General features: G+C 42.1%; 1 protein-coding gene across 1 annotated transcript in view; it reads left to right on the top strand.

Annotated features, from left to right (window-relative positions):
- Nucleotides 1-18,163, top strand: part of LOC139728575 (uncharacterized) — a 108,585-nt gene that overhangs the window by 42,898 nt on the left and 47,524 nt on the right. Inside the window, exons 33-36 of the mRNA XM_071639511.1 lie at nucleotides 1,748-5,017; nucleotides 5,305-5,670; nucleotides 8,285-8,292; nucleotides 8,611-8,771. Coding sequence (XP_071495612.1) covers nucleotides 1,748-5,017; nucleotides 5,305-5,670; nucleotides 8,285-8,292; nucleotides 8,611-8,771 — 3,805 coding nt within the window. The remainder of the gene's footprint in view (nucleotides 1-1,747; nucleotides 5,018-5,304; nucleotides 5,671-8,284; nucleotides 8,293-8,610; nucleotides 8,772-18,163) is intronic.

The raw sequence follows: 18,163 nt of genomic DNA, 5'->3' as shown, positions 1-18,163 counted from the left end.
GTAACAACAGTTGTTGTGACATCACCTGCTGTAACTACGTCAGAAATGACCACCCAAGCATTGACCACTCCTGCAACAACCACGCTGGTGGTCACTACACCAGCAGTGACAGCTCAAGCAGTAACATCCCCTGTGCAGACAACTGAAGCAGTTTCTACACCAGCAATAACTACAGTCCTTGTGTCCACTCCTGCTATTTCTTCGCCAGCAGTAACTTCTCCAGCTGTGACTACATCTGAATTGACTACACCAACAACTTCAAGTACTCCAGCAATGACCACAGTAGCTGTTACCACGCCTGCAGTTACTTCTCCAGCAATTACTTCACCTGAAGTGACCACATCCCCAAAGTCAACAACAGGATACTTCTCCCCCTCTTCATCTCCCATTTCTTACATAACAACACAGGCAGTCAGCACAGAGTCTAGCACAGAAACACCTACACCTGCACTGACATCAAAGTTGTATCCCACCAGTGCAGCAACACCTACTATTCTAACAACTCCACCAAGCCAAACAGAGATTCTTGAGAATGGTTACACAACCACCTTACCTATCTTTACCAGACCAGAGACAACTCCAGAAATGAGTACAGCTGCCTTGTCAACTCCCGCCATTACCACATCGGCTTTGACTACTCCCGAAGGAACAACACAAAGTTTGACAACAAATGCAATGTCAACAGAAGCAGTGACAATTACAACACAAGTGGTAACAACACCATTAGTGAGTACTCCAAAAATGACTACAGTTGTTGTTACTTCACCAGCCATAACGACACCTGCAGTGACCACTCAAGCTGTGACTACACCTGCAATGACGACTCAGGAAGTGACTTCACCTGCAGTGACCACTCAAGTATTCACTTCACATGCCGTGACTTCGCCTGCAGCTACAACACCTGAACTGACCACTCAAGTAGTTACATCACCTGCAGTATCTACGGAGGCAGTGACTACACCTGAATTGACCACTCAGGCTGTTACTAGTCCAGCAGTAACAACAATTGTTGTGACATCACCTGCTGTAACTACATCAGAAATGACCACTCCTGCAATGACCACACTGGCAGTCACTACACCTGCATTGACGACTCAGGCGGTAACATCACCAGCATCAACTACTCGAATGGTGACGACACCTGCAGTGACTTCTCCAGAAGTAACAACACCTGAACTGACTACTCAGGCGGTTACTAGTCCAGCAGTAACAACAGTTGTTGTGACATCACCTGCTGTAACTACATCAGAAAGAAATGACCACTCAAGCATTGACTACTCCTGCAACGACCACACTGGCAGTCACTACACCTGCATTGACAACTCAGGCGGTAACATCACCAGCATCAACTACTCGAATAGTGACAACAGCTGCAGTGACTTCTCCAGAAATAACAACACCTGAACTGACTACTCAGGCTGTTACTAGTCCAGCAGTAACAACAATTGTTGTGACATCACCTGTTGTAACTACATCAGAAATGACCACTCCTGCAACGACCACACTGGCAGTCACTACACCTGCATTGACGACTCAGGCGGTAACATCACCAGCATCAACTACTCGAATTGTGACGACACCTGCAGTGACTTCTCCAGAAGTAACAACACCTGAACTGACTACTCAGGCGGTTACTAGTCCAGCAGTAACAACAGTTGTTGTGACATCACCTGCTGTAACTACATCAGAAATGACCACTCCTGCAACGACCACACTCGCAGCCACTACTCCTGCATTGACAACTCAGACGGTAACATCACCAGCATCAACTACTCGAATAGTGACGACACCTGCAGTGACTTCTCCAGAAGTAACAACACCTGAACTGACTACTCAGGCTGTTACTAGTCCAGCAGTAACAACAGTTGTTGTGACATCACCTGCTGTAACTACGTCAGAAATGACCACCCAAGCATTGACCACTCCTGCAACAACCACGCTGGTGGTCACTACACCAGCAGTGACAACTCAAGCAGTAACATCCCCGGTGCAGACGACTGAAGCAGTTTCTATACCAGCAATAACTACAGTCCTTGTGTCCACTCCTGCTATTTCTTCACCAGCAGTAACATCTCCAGCTGTGACTACATCCGAATTGAGTACACCAACATCTTCAAGTACTCAAGCATTGACCACAGTAGCTGTTACCACACCTGCAGTTACTTCTCCAGCAATTACTTCACCTGAAGTGACCACATCCCCAAAGTCAACAACAGGATACTATTCCCCCTCTTCATCTCCCATTTCTTACATAACAACACAGGCAGTCAGCACAGAGTCTAGCACAGAAACACCTACACCTGCACTGACATCAAAGTTGTATCCCACCAGTGCAGCAACACCTACTATTCTAACAACTCCACCAAGCCAAACAGAGATTCTTGAGAATGGTTACACAACCACCTTACCTATCTTTACCAGACCAGAGACGACTCCAGAAATGAGTACAGCTGCCTTGTCAACTCCCGCCATTACCACATCTGCCTTGACTACTCTTGAAGCAACAACACAGATTCTGACAACAAATGCAGTGTCAACAGAAGCAGTGACAATTACAACACCAGTGGTAACAACACCATTAGTGAGTACTCCAAAAATGACTACAGTTGTTGTTACTTCACCAGCCATAACGACACCTGCAGTGACCACTCAAGCTGTGACTACACCTCCAATGACGACTCAGGAAGTGACTTCACCTGCAGTGACCACTCAAGTATTCACTTCACCTGCTGTGACTTCGCCTGCAGCTACAACACCTGAACTGACCACTCAAGTAGTTACATCTCCTGCAGTATCTACGGAGGCAGTGAGTAGACCTGAATTGACCACTCAGGCTGTTACTAGTCCAGCAGTAACAACAGTTGTTGTGACATCACCTGCTGTAACTACATCAGAAATGACCACTCCTGCAACGACCACACTGGCAGTCACTACACCTGCATTGACAACTCAGGCGGTAACATCACCAGCATCAACTACTGGAATAGTGACGACACCTGCAGTGACTTCTCCAGAAGTAACAACACCTGAACTGACTACTCAGGCTGTTACTAGTCCAGCAGTAACAACACTTGTTGTGACATCACCTGCTGTAACTACATCAGAAATGACAACTCCTGCAACGACCACACTGGCAGTCACCACTCCTGCATTGACAACTCAGGCGGTAACATCACCAGCATCAACTACTGGAATAGTGACGACACCTGCAGTGACTTCTCCAGAAGTAACAACACCTGAACTGACTACTCAGGCTGTTACTAGTCCAGCAGTAACAACACTTGTTGTGACATCACCTGCTGTAACTACATCAGAAATGACCACTCCTGCAACGACCACACTGGCAGTCACTACTCCTGCATTGACAACTCAGGCGGTAACATCACCAGCATCAACTACTCGAATAGTGACGACACCTGCAGTGACTTCTCCAGAAGTAACAACACCTGAACTGACTACTCAGGCTGTTACTAGTCCAGCAGTAACAACAGTTGTTATGACATCACCTGCTGTAACTACGTCAGAAATGACCACCCAAGCATTGACCACTCCTGCATCAACCACGCTGGTGGTCACTACACCAGCAGTGACAACTCAAGCAGTAACATCCCCGGTGCAGATGACTGAAGCAGTTTCTATACCAGCAATAACTACAGTCCTTGTGTCCACTCCTGCTATTTCTTCACCAGCAGTAACATCTCCAGCTGTGACTACATCTGAATTGACTACACCAACAACTTCAAGTACTCAAGCATTGACCACAGTAGCTGTTACCACACCTGCAGTTACTTCTCCACCAATTACTTCACCTGAAGTGACCACATCCCCAAAGTCGACAACAGGATACTATTCCCCCTCTTCATCTCCCATTTCTTACATAACAACACAGGCAGTCAGCACAGAGTCTAGCACAGAAACACCTACACCTGCACTGACATCAAAGTTGTATCCCACCAGTGCAGCAACACCTACTATTCTAACAACTCCACCAAGCCAAACAGAGATTCTTGAGAATGGTTACACAACCACATTACCTATCTTTACCAGACCAGAGACGACTCCAGAAATGAGTACAGCTGCCTTGTCAACTGCTGCCACTACCACATCTGCCTTGACTACTCCCGAAGCAACAACACAGATTTTGACAACAAATGCAGTGTCAACAGAAGCAGTGACAGTTACAACACCAGTGGTAACAACACCATTAGTGAGTACTCCAGAAATGACAACAGTTGTTGTTACTTCACCGGCCATAACCACACCTGCAGTGACCACTCAAGCTGTGACTACACCTGTAATGACGACTCAGGAAGTGACTTCACCTGCAGTGACCACTCAAGTATTCACTACACCTGCCTTGACTTCGCCTGCAGCTACAACACCTGAACTGACCACTCAAGTAGTTACATCACCTGCAGTATCTACGGAGGCAGTGACTACACCTGAATTGACCACTCAGGCTGTTACTACTCCAGCAGTAACAACAATTGTTGTGACATCACCTGCTGTAACTACATCAGAAATGACCACTCCTGCAACCACCACACTGGCAGTCACTACACCTGCATTGACGACTCAGGCGGTAACATCACCAGCATCAACTACTCGAATGGTGACGACACCTGCAGTGACTTCTCCAGAAGTAACAACACCTGAACTGACTACTCAGGCTGTTACTAGTCCAGCAGTAACAACAGTTGTTGTGACATCACCTGCTGTAACTACATCAGAAATGACCACTCCTGCAACGACCACACTGGCAGTCACTACTCCTGCATTGACAACTCAGGCGGTAACATCACCAGCATCAACTGCTCGAATAGTGACGACACCTGCAGTGACTTCTCCAGAAGTAACAACACCTGAACTGACTACTCAGGCTGTTACTAGTCCAGCAGTAACAACAGTTGTTGTGACATCACCTGCTGTAACTACCTCAGAAATGACCACCCAAGCATTGACCACTCCTGCAACAACCACGCTGGTGGTCACTACACCAGCAGTGACAACTCAAGGAGTAACATCCCCTGTGCAGACAACTGAAGCAGTTTCTACACCAGCAATAACTACAGTCCTTGTGTCCACTCCTGCTATTTCTTCACCAGCAGTAACATCTCCAGCTGTGACTACATCTGAATTGACTACACCAACAACTTCAAGTACTCCAGCAATGACCACAGTAGCTGTTACCACGCCTGCAGTTACTTCTCCAGCAATTACTTCACCTGAAGTGACCACATCCCCAAAGTCAACAACAGGATACTACTCCCCTCTTCCTCTCCCATTTCTTACATAACAACACAGGCAGTCAGCACAGAGTCTAGCACAGAAACACCTACACCTGCACTGACATCAAAGTTGTATCCCACCAGTGCAGCAACACCTACTATTCTAACAACTCCACCAAGCCAAACAGAGATTCTTGAGAATGGTTACACAACCACCTTAAGACCAGAGACGACTCCAGAAATGAGTACAGCTGCCTTGTCAACTCCCGCCATTACCACATCTGCCTTGACTACTCCCGAAGGAACAACACAAATTTTGACAACAAATGCAGTGTCAACAGAAGCAGTGACAGTTACAACACCAGTGGTAACAACACCATTAGTGAGTACTCCAAAAATGACAACAGTTGCTGTTACTTCACCGGCCATAACCACACCTGCAGTGACCACTCAAGCTGTGACTACACCTGCAATGACAACTCAGGAAGTGACTTCACCTGCAGTGACCACTCAAGTATTCACTTCACCTGCCGTGACTTCGCCTGCAGCTACAACACCTGAACTGACCACTCAAGTAGTTACATCACCTGCAGTATCTACGGAGGCAGTGACAACACCTGAACTGACTACTCAGGCTGTTACTAGTCCAGCAGTAACAACACTTGTTGTGACATCACCTGCTGTAACTACATCAGAAATGACCACTCCTGCAACGACCACACTGGCAGTCACTACTCCTGCATTGACAACTCAGGCGGTAACACACCAGCATCAACTACTCGAATAGTGACGACACCTGCAGTGACTTCTCCAGAAGTAACAACACCTGAACTGACTACTCAGGCTGTTACTAGTCCAGCACTAACAACAATTGTTGTGACATCACCAGTTGTAACTACATCAGAAATGACCACTCAAGCATTGACTACTCCTGCAACGACCACACTGGCAGTCACTACACCTGCCTTGACAACTCAGGCGGTAACATCACCAGCATCAACTACTCGAATAGTGACAACAGCTGCAGTGACTTCTCCAGAAATAACAACACCTGAACTGACTACTCAGGCTGTTACTAGTCCAGCAGTAACAACAGTTGTTGTGTCATCACCTGTTGTAACTACGTCAGAAATGACCACTCAAGCATTGACCACTCCTGCAACAACCACGCTGGTGGTCACTACACCAGCAGTGACAACTCAGGCAGTAACATCCCCGGTGCTAACAACTGAAGCACTTTCTACACCAGCAACAACTACAGTACTTGTGTCCACTCCTGCTATTTCTTCACCAGCAGTAACTTCTCCTGCTGCTACTACGTCTGAATTGACTACACCAACATCTTCAAGTACTCCAGCAATGACCACAGTAGCTGTTACCACACCTGCAGTTACTTCTCCAGCAATTACTTCACCTGAAATGACCACATCCCCAAAGTCAACAACAGGATACTACTCCCCCTCTTCATCTCCCATTTCTTACATGACAACACAGGCAGTCAGCACAGAGTCTAGCACAGAAACACCTACACCTGCACTGACATCAAAAGTTGTATCCCACCAGTGCAGCAACACCTACTATTCTAACAACTCCACCAAGCCAAACAGAGATTCTTGAGAATGGTTATACAACCACCTTACCTATCTTTTCCAGACCAGAGACGACTCCAGAAATGAGTACAACTGCCTTGTCAACTCCCGCCATTACCACAACAATTGTTGTGACATCACCTGCTGTAACTACGTCAGAAGTGACCACCCAAGCATTGACCACTCCTGCAACGACCACACTGGCTGTCACTACACCAGCAGTGACAACTCAAGCAGTAGCATCACCAGTACTAACAACAGAAGCAGTGACTACGCCAGTCGTGACTACTCCAATTGCCACTACACCTGGCGTGACATCTTCCATTTTTACCACGCCTTCAGTGACCAGCTATTATACTGTGCATCCCTCTACATCAGCCATTACCACAGTACCTCTGTCTTACACAACTGTGTCAGGTTTGTTTTCTTTAGACTTTTGCCTTCTCAACATTTGAATAATGTAGACATGTACAGCATTTAAAGGATGATATATAGTGGGTTTGTTGTTGTTGTTGTTGTTGTTGTCGTCGTTGTTGTTGTTTTGTTATTTCTTTGAGATTGGGCTTGAGGTTTCCAACCTCTTGTGTGAAGTAATGCGAAACCTGTCAGGAAAATGAAAAAAACAGCATGCATCTCTAAAATTGATTTCAAAGTTTATTTGATGAGAATTTGTTTTGAAATGCCTGAGATACCCCAAGACAAAGAGGTCCTATAAAAGGTGGGACTCACCTTTATCAGGTCCACTTTGTTTTACTTTTTCTTTTTTTTTTTGCTATCTCAGCCATTTCAATACTGACTTACATCAAATAAAGTTTGGATTCCACGTAAAACTGATTGCTCTTTCATATTTCATAAGTGGTTTCTATTTATCCTGCAAAGAGTTAAAGTATGCATCCCCCATCTCAACCAAAACTATACTCTTCCTTTAAGGCTTGGGAAAATGGAGTATTCCTTCAGATTTGTATGGTCACCCTTTGTAGTTTTAGTGCCTTAGATTTCAATCGTATTCTAGCATACACTCACAGAAATTAACAGAAAGAAAGAAGTTCTCTGGGCACCTCCAAGTTTACTTTACACTCTTTCTTTTGGGCAGTTTGATGAATCCTAAATAGTCATTACTTCTGTCTGTAAATGGAAGAACTGAATTTGAATTTAGAGGACTTCTGATATTGTCAGTAGTTGTGTTAGTGTTGCCTATGTCCTCTTACACAATAACTGAAGCTTATTCATACCTTTTTTCATCATTGCATCATTTAATTTTCTTATGTGATCTTTAAGGATATCACTCTTATGCAAAAATAGTTCTAATTTGAAATTCTGTGGTATTCTTACTGTGTGTGGTTTTTATGAACATACTCCTCTGTTTGACAAACAGTACTCAGACCTTTCAAAGTCAACTTGAACACAAATTGGGAGTTTTCTTGAAAGTGTTTTTACAAGTGTGCTTTGTTAGTGATCCTTGAAAAGAAATCAATGCACCCCTATGGTTTTTATATCTTGTCTTATGCTTGCATGCCATTAGTGACAATCACAACTTGAAAATCCTTACGAAACACCGCTATTCCATCATCATGCACCACAAGCTATATGTGTGAAGAATAGAATCATAGGCAATGCATTCAGAGTATGCGACTTATTGCAATTTATTGATCAGTTTGTCTTCAGATGTGCATTTGAGCAAAATATGCATTTGAGCAAAATCTGCAAAGTATGCAAAGTTGACAAGCCGTCAACTGAGTTGGGCACGTGGAAAAAAAAGAATGCTGATATGTTCCATGCCATTCCACAGAGAGTACTACCACTGAAGTGATCACAGTGACGGGAACAGAACCCACGGCATGTCAGGTTGGACAGTTCCAGTGTGACAATGGCAACTGTGTGCAGAGTGGTCCTCATGGTCAGCTCTGCGATGGCGTCAACGACTGTGGTGACTTCTCTGACGAACGAGGATGCGGTGAGGATTTGGTTGTCGAGGGGAAAAGCACTGGATGCAAGTCATTTTTTGTTTTTGTTTGCAGGAACAAAAGGGGATGACATATGTGGCAAAACCCAGCGAGGAGCTGTGACTTGAACATGAGCTGATAGATAGTGATGATGTTTGAGAGCTTTGTGGTCACAAAAGTTCTCTTAACACTGGAAGTCCTTGCTTTGATCTATCATATCTATCATAGGCACATACAAATGTATGAAGACAATCTCTAAGAACCTTGTGTTGATGATATTGTTTTCAGTGCATTGCAGGAATGGTCATGATAAGGGTTTTCAACTTGACCAGTGAGTGCTTGACAAGCCAAGACAGAAGTACAGTGTAGCTGCAGTTCATGAATGAGCAAATGTTCACTGCTCTCTCTGTTGGCAGAATCTGTAATGAGAAAAGGAAAATAACATGGAACCAAGTGTGTCATGATTTTGCAAGCAAATCTGGTGTCTTAAAGTTGATGGGACTTCATACATGTCCTTGCATATTTTTTACCACTTTCGTCATACTTATATATCAAAATCTTTGTGTTAATTGTACTCTTCATACAGTAACAACCCCACCCGCAACATATCACACTACAACAATGGCTGCCACAAGTGGAATGTACACATCAGAAATGGTAACAACAACCAAGCAGACTACTCCAGTGACAGTAACAGTGGCCGTGCACCCAACAACATCAGAGCAGCTAACCACTCCAAGTTTGTCGTATACCACAACATCTACATCTACCACCATCAAGCCAACCACGGCATTGACAACTTCAGCCCATGAAACTACCCAAGGTAAAACCTTGAATTTTCTTTGTTCCCTTGTCCATTATTACTACAAACGTCACCTCTGGTGTGCTTCTGTCAAGATTTTACTTGTTATATACTTCTCCACATAGTCAGGGTCCTCATTTTTGAATTTTGAATTTTTGTGGAGAGTATGAAAACTAAACATTTTTGGAAACGCTACAGTAGAAGCAATCAGACAAACAATGTTTCCATTTATCCCGAGACATTTATGACCGCCACCTTGGATTTTTCAAAATGGCCGCCATAAATAATGTTTTGTTAATGTATCTCAATTTTTAAGTGATATAGAGCGAAACCACCATTTCCAAGGCCAAAGAATCGAATTCCCCTAGTTACAAGTGTGTTGAGATGTTTCGTATAGCAGTTCTTGCAAACACTTACTAATTTTTTAATAGGTATGTGATATAAATTGACAGAGATTTTATCTAAGAACTAATGAACTGTCAACCTATATAGGTCATCATACTTCATCCACAGTGTTTAAGCAATCTATTTCAAACCTGGTATGTAGGGTCTGTAATGATATATAGGTGTGGTTATGCAAGACACTCTTTGTGTTTGTACCTGACAAGGTGTTGCCATGGTAACTGCATCTTTTCTTGAAAATCTTGTGGAGTGAAGTACTTTCACAATTGTGAGCTGTCAAACTCATAAGGTACTCACAAGGTACTACACACATACACACAGAAACACATATACACATAATCTTTTATCAGCTCATTGTAGATCCTTTCATTTGGCAGGACAGTTTCTATAACCCTCTTACTCCCAGCTCAGAGTAGGCCCTTTCATTTTGCAGGACAATTTCTATAACCCTTTTATTCTCAGCTCAGAGTAGACCCTTTCATTTTGCAGGACAATTTCTTTAACCCTTTTATTCCCAGCTCAGTGTAATAAACCCTTTCATTTTGTAAGACAGTTTCCATAACCCTTTTATTCTCAGCTCAGTGTAGACCCTTTCATTTGGCAGCACAGTTTCTATAACCCTTTTATTCCCAGCTCAGAGTAGACCGTTTCATTTTGCAGGAGAGTTTCCTATAACCCTTTCATTCCCAGCTTATTGTAGATCCTTTCATTTGGCAGTACAATTTTTATAACCCTGTCATTCCAGCTCAGTGAAGACCTTTTCACTTGGCAGGACAGTTTCTATAACCCTTTTATTCTCATCTCAGTGTAAACCTATTCATTTTACAGTACAATTTCTGTAACCCTTTCAGTGCCAGCTCAGTGTAGACCCTTTCATTTTGCAGGACAGTTTCTATAACCCTTTTATTCTTAGCTTAGAGTAGACCCTTTCATTTTGCAGGACAGTTTGTATAACCCTTTTATTCTCAGTTCAGAGTAGACCCTTTCATTTGGCAGGACAGTTTCTAAAACCCTTTTATTCTCAGCTCAGTATAAACGGTTTCCTTGGGCAGTACAATTTCTAAATCTTTTCATTCCCAGCTAAGTGTTGACCCTTTCATTTGGCAGGACAGTTTCTATAATGCTTTTACAGCCCCAGTGATACGGTGCAATTAACTCACTGATAAGAGGCCAAAGCTTTTGAATTCCTAATGGTCATCAAGCACTGTGCAGAGGGAAGGACAAAAAAATCTTGAAACTTCACCTCCTCGTATCTCCATTATTTTATCACCAAAGCCCTTGAAACTTCAAACCTATTTCTAATATGGATATATCATCCTTCATATCTTTTGAGATATGTGTGCTTTTCTGTTTGAGTCGTCCATGGGGAAAGGGTTATGTTTTTTTCTGGACATAAGTCTGCGCCTGTATGAATTTGCATTTGATTAACATATTGCTAGTCTGTATACACCTGCAAAGTTTCGTGTTGGAACAATTAGTAGTAAGGTGAAAATAAGAGCAAAAAGACAACAGGATTTAAGAGATAATACTGGACATGCACAACTAGATCATCCCCCTGCGCTTGCATTCTCTGCTGGTCAGTGCACGCTTGGCCAATCAGCAGTGTCAGGTTGGGCGCAATGCGACAGGTTTCGGTTTTCGGTCCACAGGGTGGTGAATAGGCAAGAGAGGAACCCTGCAATGTGCTTCAACTGTTTCACACAGCACCAAAGCCGATACATCGTACTGCATACTGCTAATGCCATGGATTTTACATGGGTGACAAGTGACAATGATCTCTATTTTTTCTGGATATACAACGTTTATCCTTGCGCCAAATGATACAGAAAAGATATTTGGAATACAGTATGGATATGATATACTACCTTAAGTCATATACGGAAGTTTCATTTTGAAGCAATGAAGGAAAAAGTGAAAAAAATACACTTTTTTAAAGACCAAATTTTCTGTTTTGGAAGCTAAGTTTCGATGTTATTTTCACAGGTTTATCCTCAATAAAACCCAAAATAACAAACATCGCAAGTAAGAGAATAGTTTCCTCTTCAATTTGCTGTATAGATTTAATCATTTGATGGCTTCTGAGGTGAGATATTGCGATTGTCCTGCAACACTTTCCCAGGGGTTTTGCGTACACAAGCTGTCTACTTTATCCAAATGAGGCTTCGACATGTAATGCTTTTGGCTAGTTAATTGCACCGTATCGCCCTGCCTGATTATTCTCAGTTCAGTGTAAACCCTTGCATTCTGCAAGACAGTTTGTATAGCCCTTTTATTCTCAATTCAGAGTGGACTCTTTCATTTTTATACCCCCGCCAAACGAAGTTTGAAGGGGGTATATAGGAATCAGCGGACGGTCGGTCGGGCGGGCGGTCGGTCGGGCAGTCGGTCCGTTGCAAATCTTGCGTTTTCAACCGATTCCCATAAAACTTGGCACAGATGTGTGCCTTGGGTTGTAGATGTGCAAGACATATTTTTTGACAGTACCCAAAAGTACGTTGCCATGGTAACGGCATATTTATGAAATTTTTGAAATTTATGAAATTAGGTACAGATGTTCATCTGAATATGTTAATGTGCAAGACACATATTTCCGCAGTGGCAAAAAGTGCGTTGCCATGGTAACGGCATGTTATTGGTAAAATATAGGGCAAAATGCTTCATGGCAAAACTGCTTCATCAGTGTTCTTCCAATTCTCATGGAATTCATATTGAATGTTTGTCTTAGGATATAGGTCAGCATGACACATTTCTTGACAGTTACAAAAAGTATGTTGCCATGGTAACAGCTCACATATTATGAGCCAAAATGATGGAAAATTTTGTGTTGCAAACTACTTCCTCAGTTTTTGCCCAATTTCCATGAAACTTGGTACAGATGTGTGCCTTTGGTTGTAGATGTGCAAGACGCATTTTTTGACAGTACCCGAAAGTATGTTGCCATGGTAACGGCATATTAATGGCAGAAGATCAAGGAAAGATCTTGCGGATTTAACTACTTCCTCAGTTTTTTGACCAAAGCTTATGAAATGTGGCACACATCTTGATCTTGGTGGGAGGATGTGGAAGACATAGTTTTCGGACGTGTCGGAAGCTGCGTTGCCATGGTAACGGCATATAAATGGCAGAAGATCAAGGAAAGATCTTGCAGATTGAACTACTTCCTCTGTATTCGACTGAAGCTCATGAAATGTGGCACACACATTGGTCTTGGTGGGAAGATGTGCAAGACATATTTTTTGGACGTGTCGGAAGCTGCGTTGCCATGGTAACGGCATATTAATGGCGGAAGATCAAGGAAAGATCTTGTGGATTGAACTACTTCCTCAGTTTTTGACAAAAGCTTATGAAATGTGGCACACACAATAGTCTTGGTGGGAAGATGTGCAAGACATATTTTTCGGACGTGTCGGAAGCTGCGTTGCCATGGTAACGGCATTTAAATGGCAGAAGATCAAGGAAAGATCATTCCTTGGGTAAGACTGTCGTCACGGGGCGGGGGTATTAATCACCTTAAGTGATATTTCTAGTTTAAGACAGTTTCTATAACCTTTTTATTCTCAGCTCAGTGTGGACCCTTTCATTTTGCAGGAAGGTTCCTATAACCCTTTTATTCTCAATTCAGAGTAGACCCTTTCATTTGGCAGAACAGTTTCTATAACCTTTTAAGTCCCAGCTCTGCTCAGTGTAGTCCCTTTCATTTGGCAGGACAGTTTCTATAACCCTTTTATTCTCAATTCAGAGAAGACCCCTTCATTTGGCAGGACATTTTCTTATAACCCTTTTATTCCCAGCTCAGTGAAGCTCTTTCATTTGGCAGTACAATTTCTATAGCCTTTTTATTCTCAATTCAGAGTGGCCTCTTTCATTTTACAAGACAGTTTCTATAACCCTTTCATTCCCAGCTCATTGTAGTCCCTTTCATTTGGCAGGACAGTTTCTATAACCCTTTTATTCTCAATTCAGAGTAGACCCTTTCATTTGGCAGAACAGTTTCTACAACCTTTTAAGTCCCAGCTCTGCTCAGTGTAGTCCCTTTCATTTGGCAGGACAGTTTCTATAACCCTTTTATTCTCAATTCAGAGAAGACCCCTTCATTTGGCAGAACAGTTTCTATAACCCATTAATTCCCAGCTCAGTGTAGTCCCTTTCATTTGGCAGGACAGTTTCTATAACCCTTTTATTCTCAATTCAGAGTAGACCCTTTCATTCGGCAGGACATTTTCTATAATCCTTTCATTCCCAGCTCAGTGTAGGCTCTTTCAATTGGCAGTACAATTTCTATAACCCTTTTATTCTCAGCTCAGAGTAGACCCTTTCATTTGGCAGAACAGTTTCTATAACCCATTAATTCCCAGCTCAGTGTAGTCCCTTTCATTTGGCAGGACAGTTTCTATAACCCTTTTATACTCAATTCAGAGTAGACCCTTTCATTTGGCAGTACAATTTGTATAACCCTTTTTATCTCAGCTCAGTGTAGTCCCTTTCATTTTACAGGACAGTTTGTATAACCCTTTTATTCTCATCTCAGTGTAAACCTATTCATATTGCAGTACAATTTCTATAACCCTTTCATTCCCAGCTCAGTGTAGACCCCTTTCATTTGGCAGTACAATTTTTATATCCCTTTTATTCCCAGCTCAGTGAAGACCCTTTTATTTGGCAGGACAGTTACCTATAACCCTTTCATTCCCAGTTTATCATAGTCCCTTTCATTTGGCAGTTCAATTTCTATAATCCTGTTGTTCTCAGGTCAGAGTAGACCATTTAATTTTGCAGGACACTTTTTGTAGCCCTTCAATTCCCAGCTTAAAGTAGACCGTTTCATTTGGCAGTACAATTTGTATAACTCTTTTTATCTCAGCTCAGTGTAGGCCCTTCCATTTGGCAGAACAATTTCTATAACCCTTTTATTCTCAGCTCAGAGTAGACCCTTTCATTTGGCAGGACAGTTTCTATAACCCTTTTATTCCCAGCTTAGAGTAGACCGTTTCATTTTGCAGGACAGTTTCTATAACCCTTTTATTCTCAGCTCAGTCTAAACTCTTTCATATTGCAGTACAATTTTTATGACCCTTTCATACCCAGCTGAGTGTAGACAGTGTAGGCAGGACAGTTTCCTCTCTAACCCTTTCATTTCCAGGTAATTGTGGGATTGGCAGTACAATTTTTATAACCCCTTTATTCCCAGCTAATTGTAAACCCTTTCACTTGGAAGTACAATTTTTAAAACCCTTTCATTCCTAGCTCAGTGAAGACCCTTTCATTTGGCAGGAGAGTTTCTATAACCCTTTTATTCTCATCTCAGTGCAAACCCATTCATATTCCAGTACAATTTCTATAACCCTTTCTTTGCCAGCTCAGTGTAGACCCTTTTATTTGGAAGGACAGTTTCTATTTAACCCTTCCATTCTCAGCTCATAGTAGACCCTTTCATTTTACAGGACAGTTTCTATAATGATATTATTCACAGCTCAGTGTAGACCCCTTTCATTTGGCAGTAACATTTTTTATAACCCTTTCTTTCCCAGCTCAGTGAAGACCCTTTTATTTGGCAGGACATTTACATATACCCCTTTCATTCCCAGTTTATCATAGACCCTTTCATTTGGCAGTTCAATTTCTATAACCCTTTTGTTCTCAGGTCAGAGTAGACCCTTGAATTTTGCAGGACACTTTTTATAACCCTTTAATTCTCAGCTTAGAGTAGACCATTTCATTTTTCATTACAGTTTCTACAACCCTTTTATTCTCAGCTCAGTGTAAACCCTTTCATATTGCGGTACAATTTTTATGACCCTTTCATACCCAGCTCAGTGTAGGCAGTGTATGCAGGACAGTTTCCTATAACCCTTTCATTCCCAGCTTGTTGTAGATCCTTTCATTTGACAGTACAATTTTTATAACCCTGTCATTCCCAGCTAATTGTACACCCTTTCATTTGACAGTACAATTTTTATTACCCTTTCATTCCCAGCTTAGTGTAGACCCTTTCATTTGGCAGGACAGTTTCTATAACCCTCTTATTCTCATCTCAGTGTAAACCTATTCATATTGCAGTACAATTTCTATAACCCTTTCATTCCCAGCTCAGTGTAGACCCCTTTCATTTGGCAGTACAATTTTTATATCCCTTTTATTCCCAGCTCAGTGAAGACCCTTTTATTTGGCAGGACAGTTACCTATATCCCTTTCATTCCCAGTTTATCATAGTCCCTTTCATTTGGCAGTTCAATTTCTATAATCCTGTTATTCTCAGGTCAGAGTAGACCCTTTAATTTTGCAGGACACTTTTTGTAGCCCTTTAATTCCCAGCTTAAAGTAGACCGTTTCATTTTTTATTACAGTTTCTACAACCCTTTTATTCTCAGCTCAGTGTAAACCCTTTCATATTGCAGTACAATTTTTATGACCCTTTCATTCCCAGCTCAGTGTAGACAGTGTAGGCAATACAGTTTCCTTTAACCCTTTCATTCCCAGCTTGTTGTAGGTCCTTTCATTTGACAGTACAATTTTTATAACCCTTTCATTCCCAGCTAATTGTATACCCTTTCATTTGACACTACAATTCTATAACCCTTTCATTCCCAGCTCAGCATAGACCCTTTAATTTTGCAGGACAGTTTCTATAACCCTTTTAGAGTTCCTGCGATGCGGTGTAATTTACTCACTGATAGGAGGCCAAAGCTTTTGAATTCCTAACGGTCATCGAGCACTATGCGGAGGGAAGGACAAAAAAATCTTGAAACTTCACCTCCTCGTATCTTCCTTATTTTATCACCAAATCCATTGAAACTTCAGACATATATCTAATATGGATATATCATCCCTCATAGGATTTTTGGGCGAAAGTGCTGATGTATCTTTCGAGATATGTGTGTTTTTCTGTTTGAGTTGACCGTGGGAAAGGGTTACAATTTTTTCTGGACATAAGTCTGCGCCTGCATGAATATGCATTTGCTTAATATGTTGCTAGTCTGTATACACCAGACTGACTATCTGCAAAGTTTCATGTTGAAGCAATTAGTAGTAAGGTGAAAATAAGAGCACAGAATAAGACAACAGGATTTAAGAGAAAATACTGGACATGCACAGCTAGTTCATCCTCCTGCGCATGCGTTCTCTTCTCGTCAGTGGACGCTTAGCCAATCAGCGGTGTCAGGTTGGGCGCAATGCGACAGGTTTCGGTTTTCGGTCCACAGGATGGTGAATAGGCAAGAGAGGAACCCTGCAATGTGTTTCCACTGTTTCGCCCTGCCTGATTTATTCTGAGTTCAGTGTAAACCCTTGCATTTTGCAAGACAGTTTGTATAACCCTTTTATTCTCAATTCAGAGTGGACTCTTTCATTTTTTAAGACAGTTTCTATAACCCTTTTATTCTCAGCTCAGTGTGGACCCTTTCATTTTGCAGGAAGGTTTCTATAACCCTTTTATTCTCAATTCAGAGTAGACCCTTTCATATGGCAGAACAGTTTATATATCCCATTAATTCCCAGATCTGCTCAGTGTTGTCCCTTTCATTTGGCAGGACAGTTTCTATAACCCTTTTATTCTCAATTCAGAGTAAACCCTTTCATTTGGCAGGACATTTTTTTATAACCCTTTTATTCCCAGCTCAGTGTAAGCTCTTTCATTTGGCAGTACAATTTCTATAACCCTTTTATTCTCACCTCAGAGTAGACCCTTTCATTTTGCAGGACAGTTTGTATAACCCTTTTATTCTCAATTCAGAGTAGACCCTTTCATTTTATAAGACATTTTCTATAACCCTTTTATTCCCAGCTCAGTGTAGTCCCTTTCATTTTGCAGGACGGTTTGTATAACCCTTTTATTCTCAATTCAGAGTAGACCCTTTAATTTTACAAGACATTTTCTATAACCCTTTTATTCCCAGCTCAGTGTATTCCCTTTCAATTGGCAGTACAATTTCTATAACCCTTTTATTCCCAGCTCAGTGTAGGCTCTTTCAATTGGCAGTACAATTTCTATAACCCTTTTATTTTCAGCTCAGAGTAGACCCTTTCATTTGGCAGAACAGTTTCTATAACCCATTAATTCCCAGCTCAGTGTAGTCCCTTTCATTTGGCAGTACAATTTCTATAACCCTTTTATTGTCAGCTCAGAGTAGACCCTTCCATTTGGCAGAACAGTTTCTATAACCCTTTTATTCCCAGCTTAGAGTAGACCGTTTCATTTTGGAG

This window comes from Diadema antillarum, unplaced genomic scaffold (genome assembly GCF_040938485.1).
Source record: "Diadema antillarum isolate AM-2024a unplaced genomic scaffold, OU_Dant_1.0 seq00000183_RagTag, whole genome shotgun sequence".
Lineage (NCBI taxonomy): Eukaryota > Metazoa > Echinodermata > Echinoidea > Diadematoida > Diadematidae > Diadema > Diadema antillarum.
This window is presented reverse-complemented; position numbering and strand designations above follow the sequence as displayed.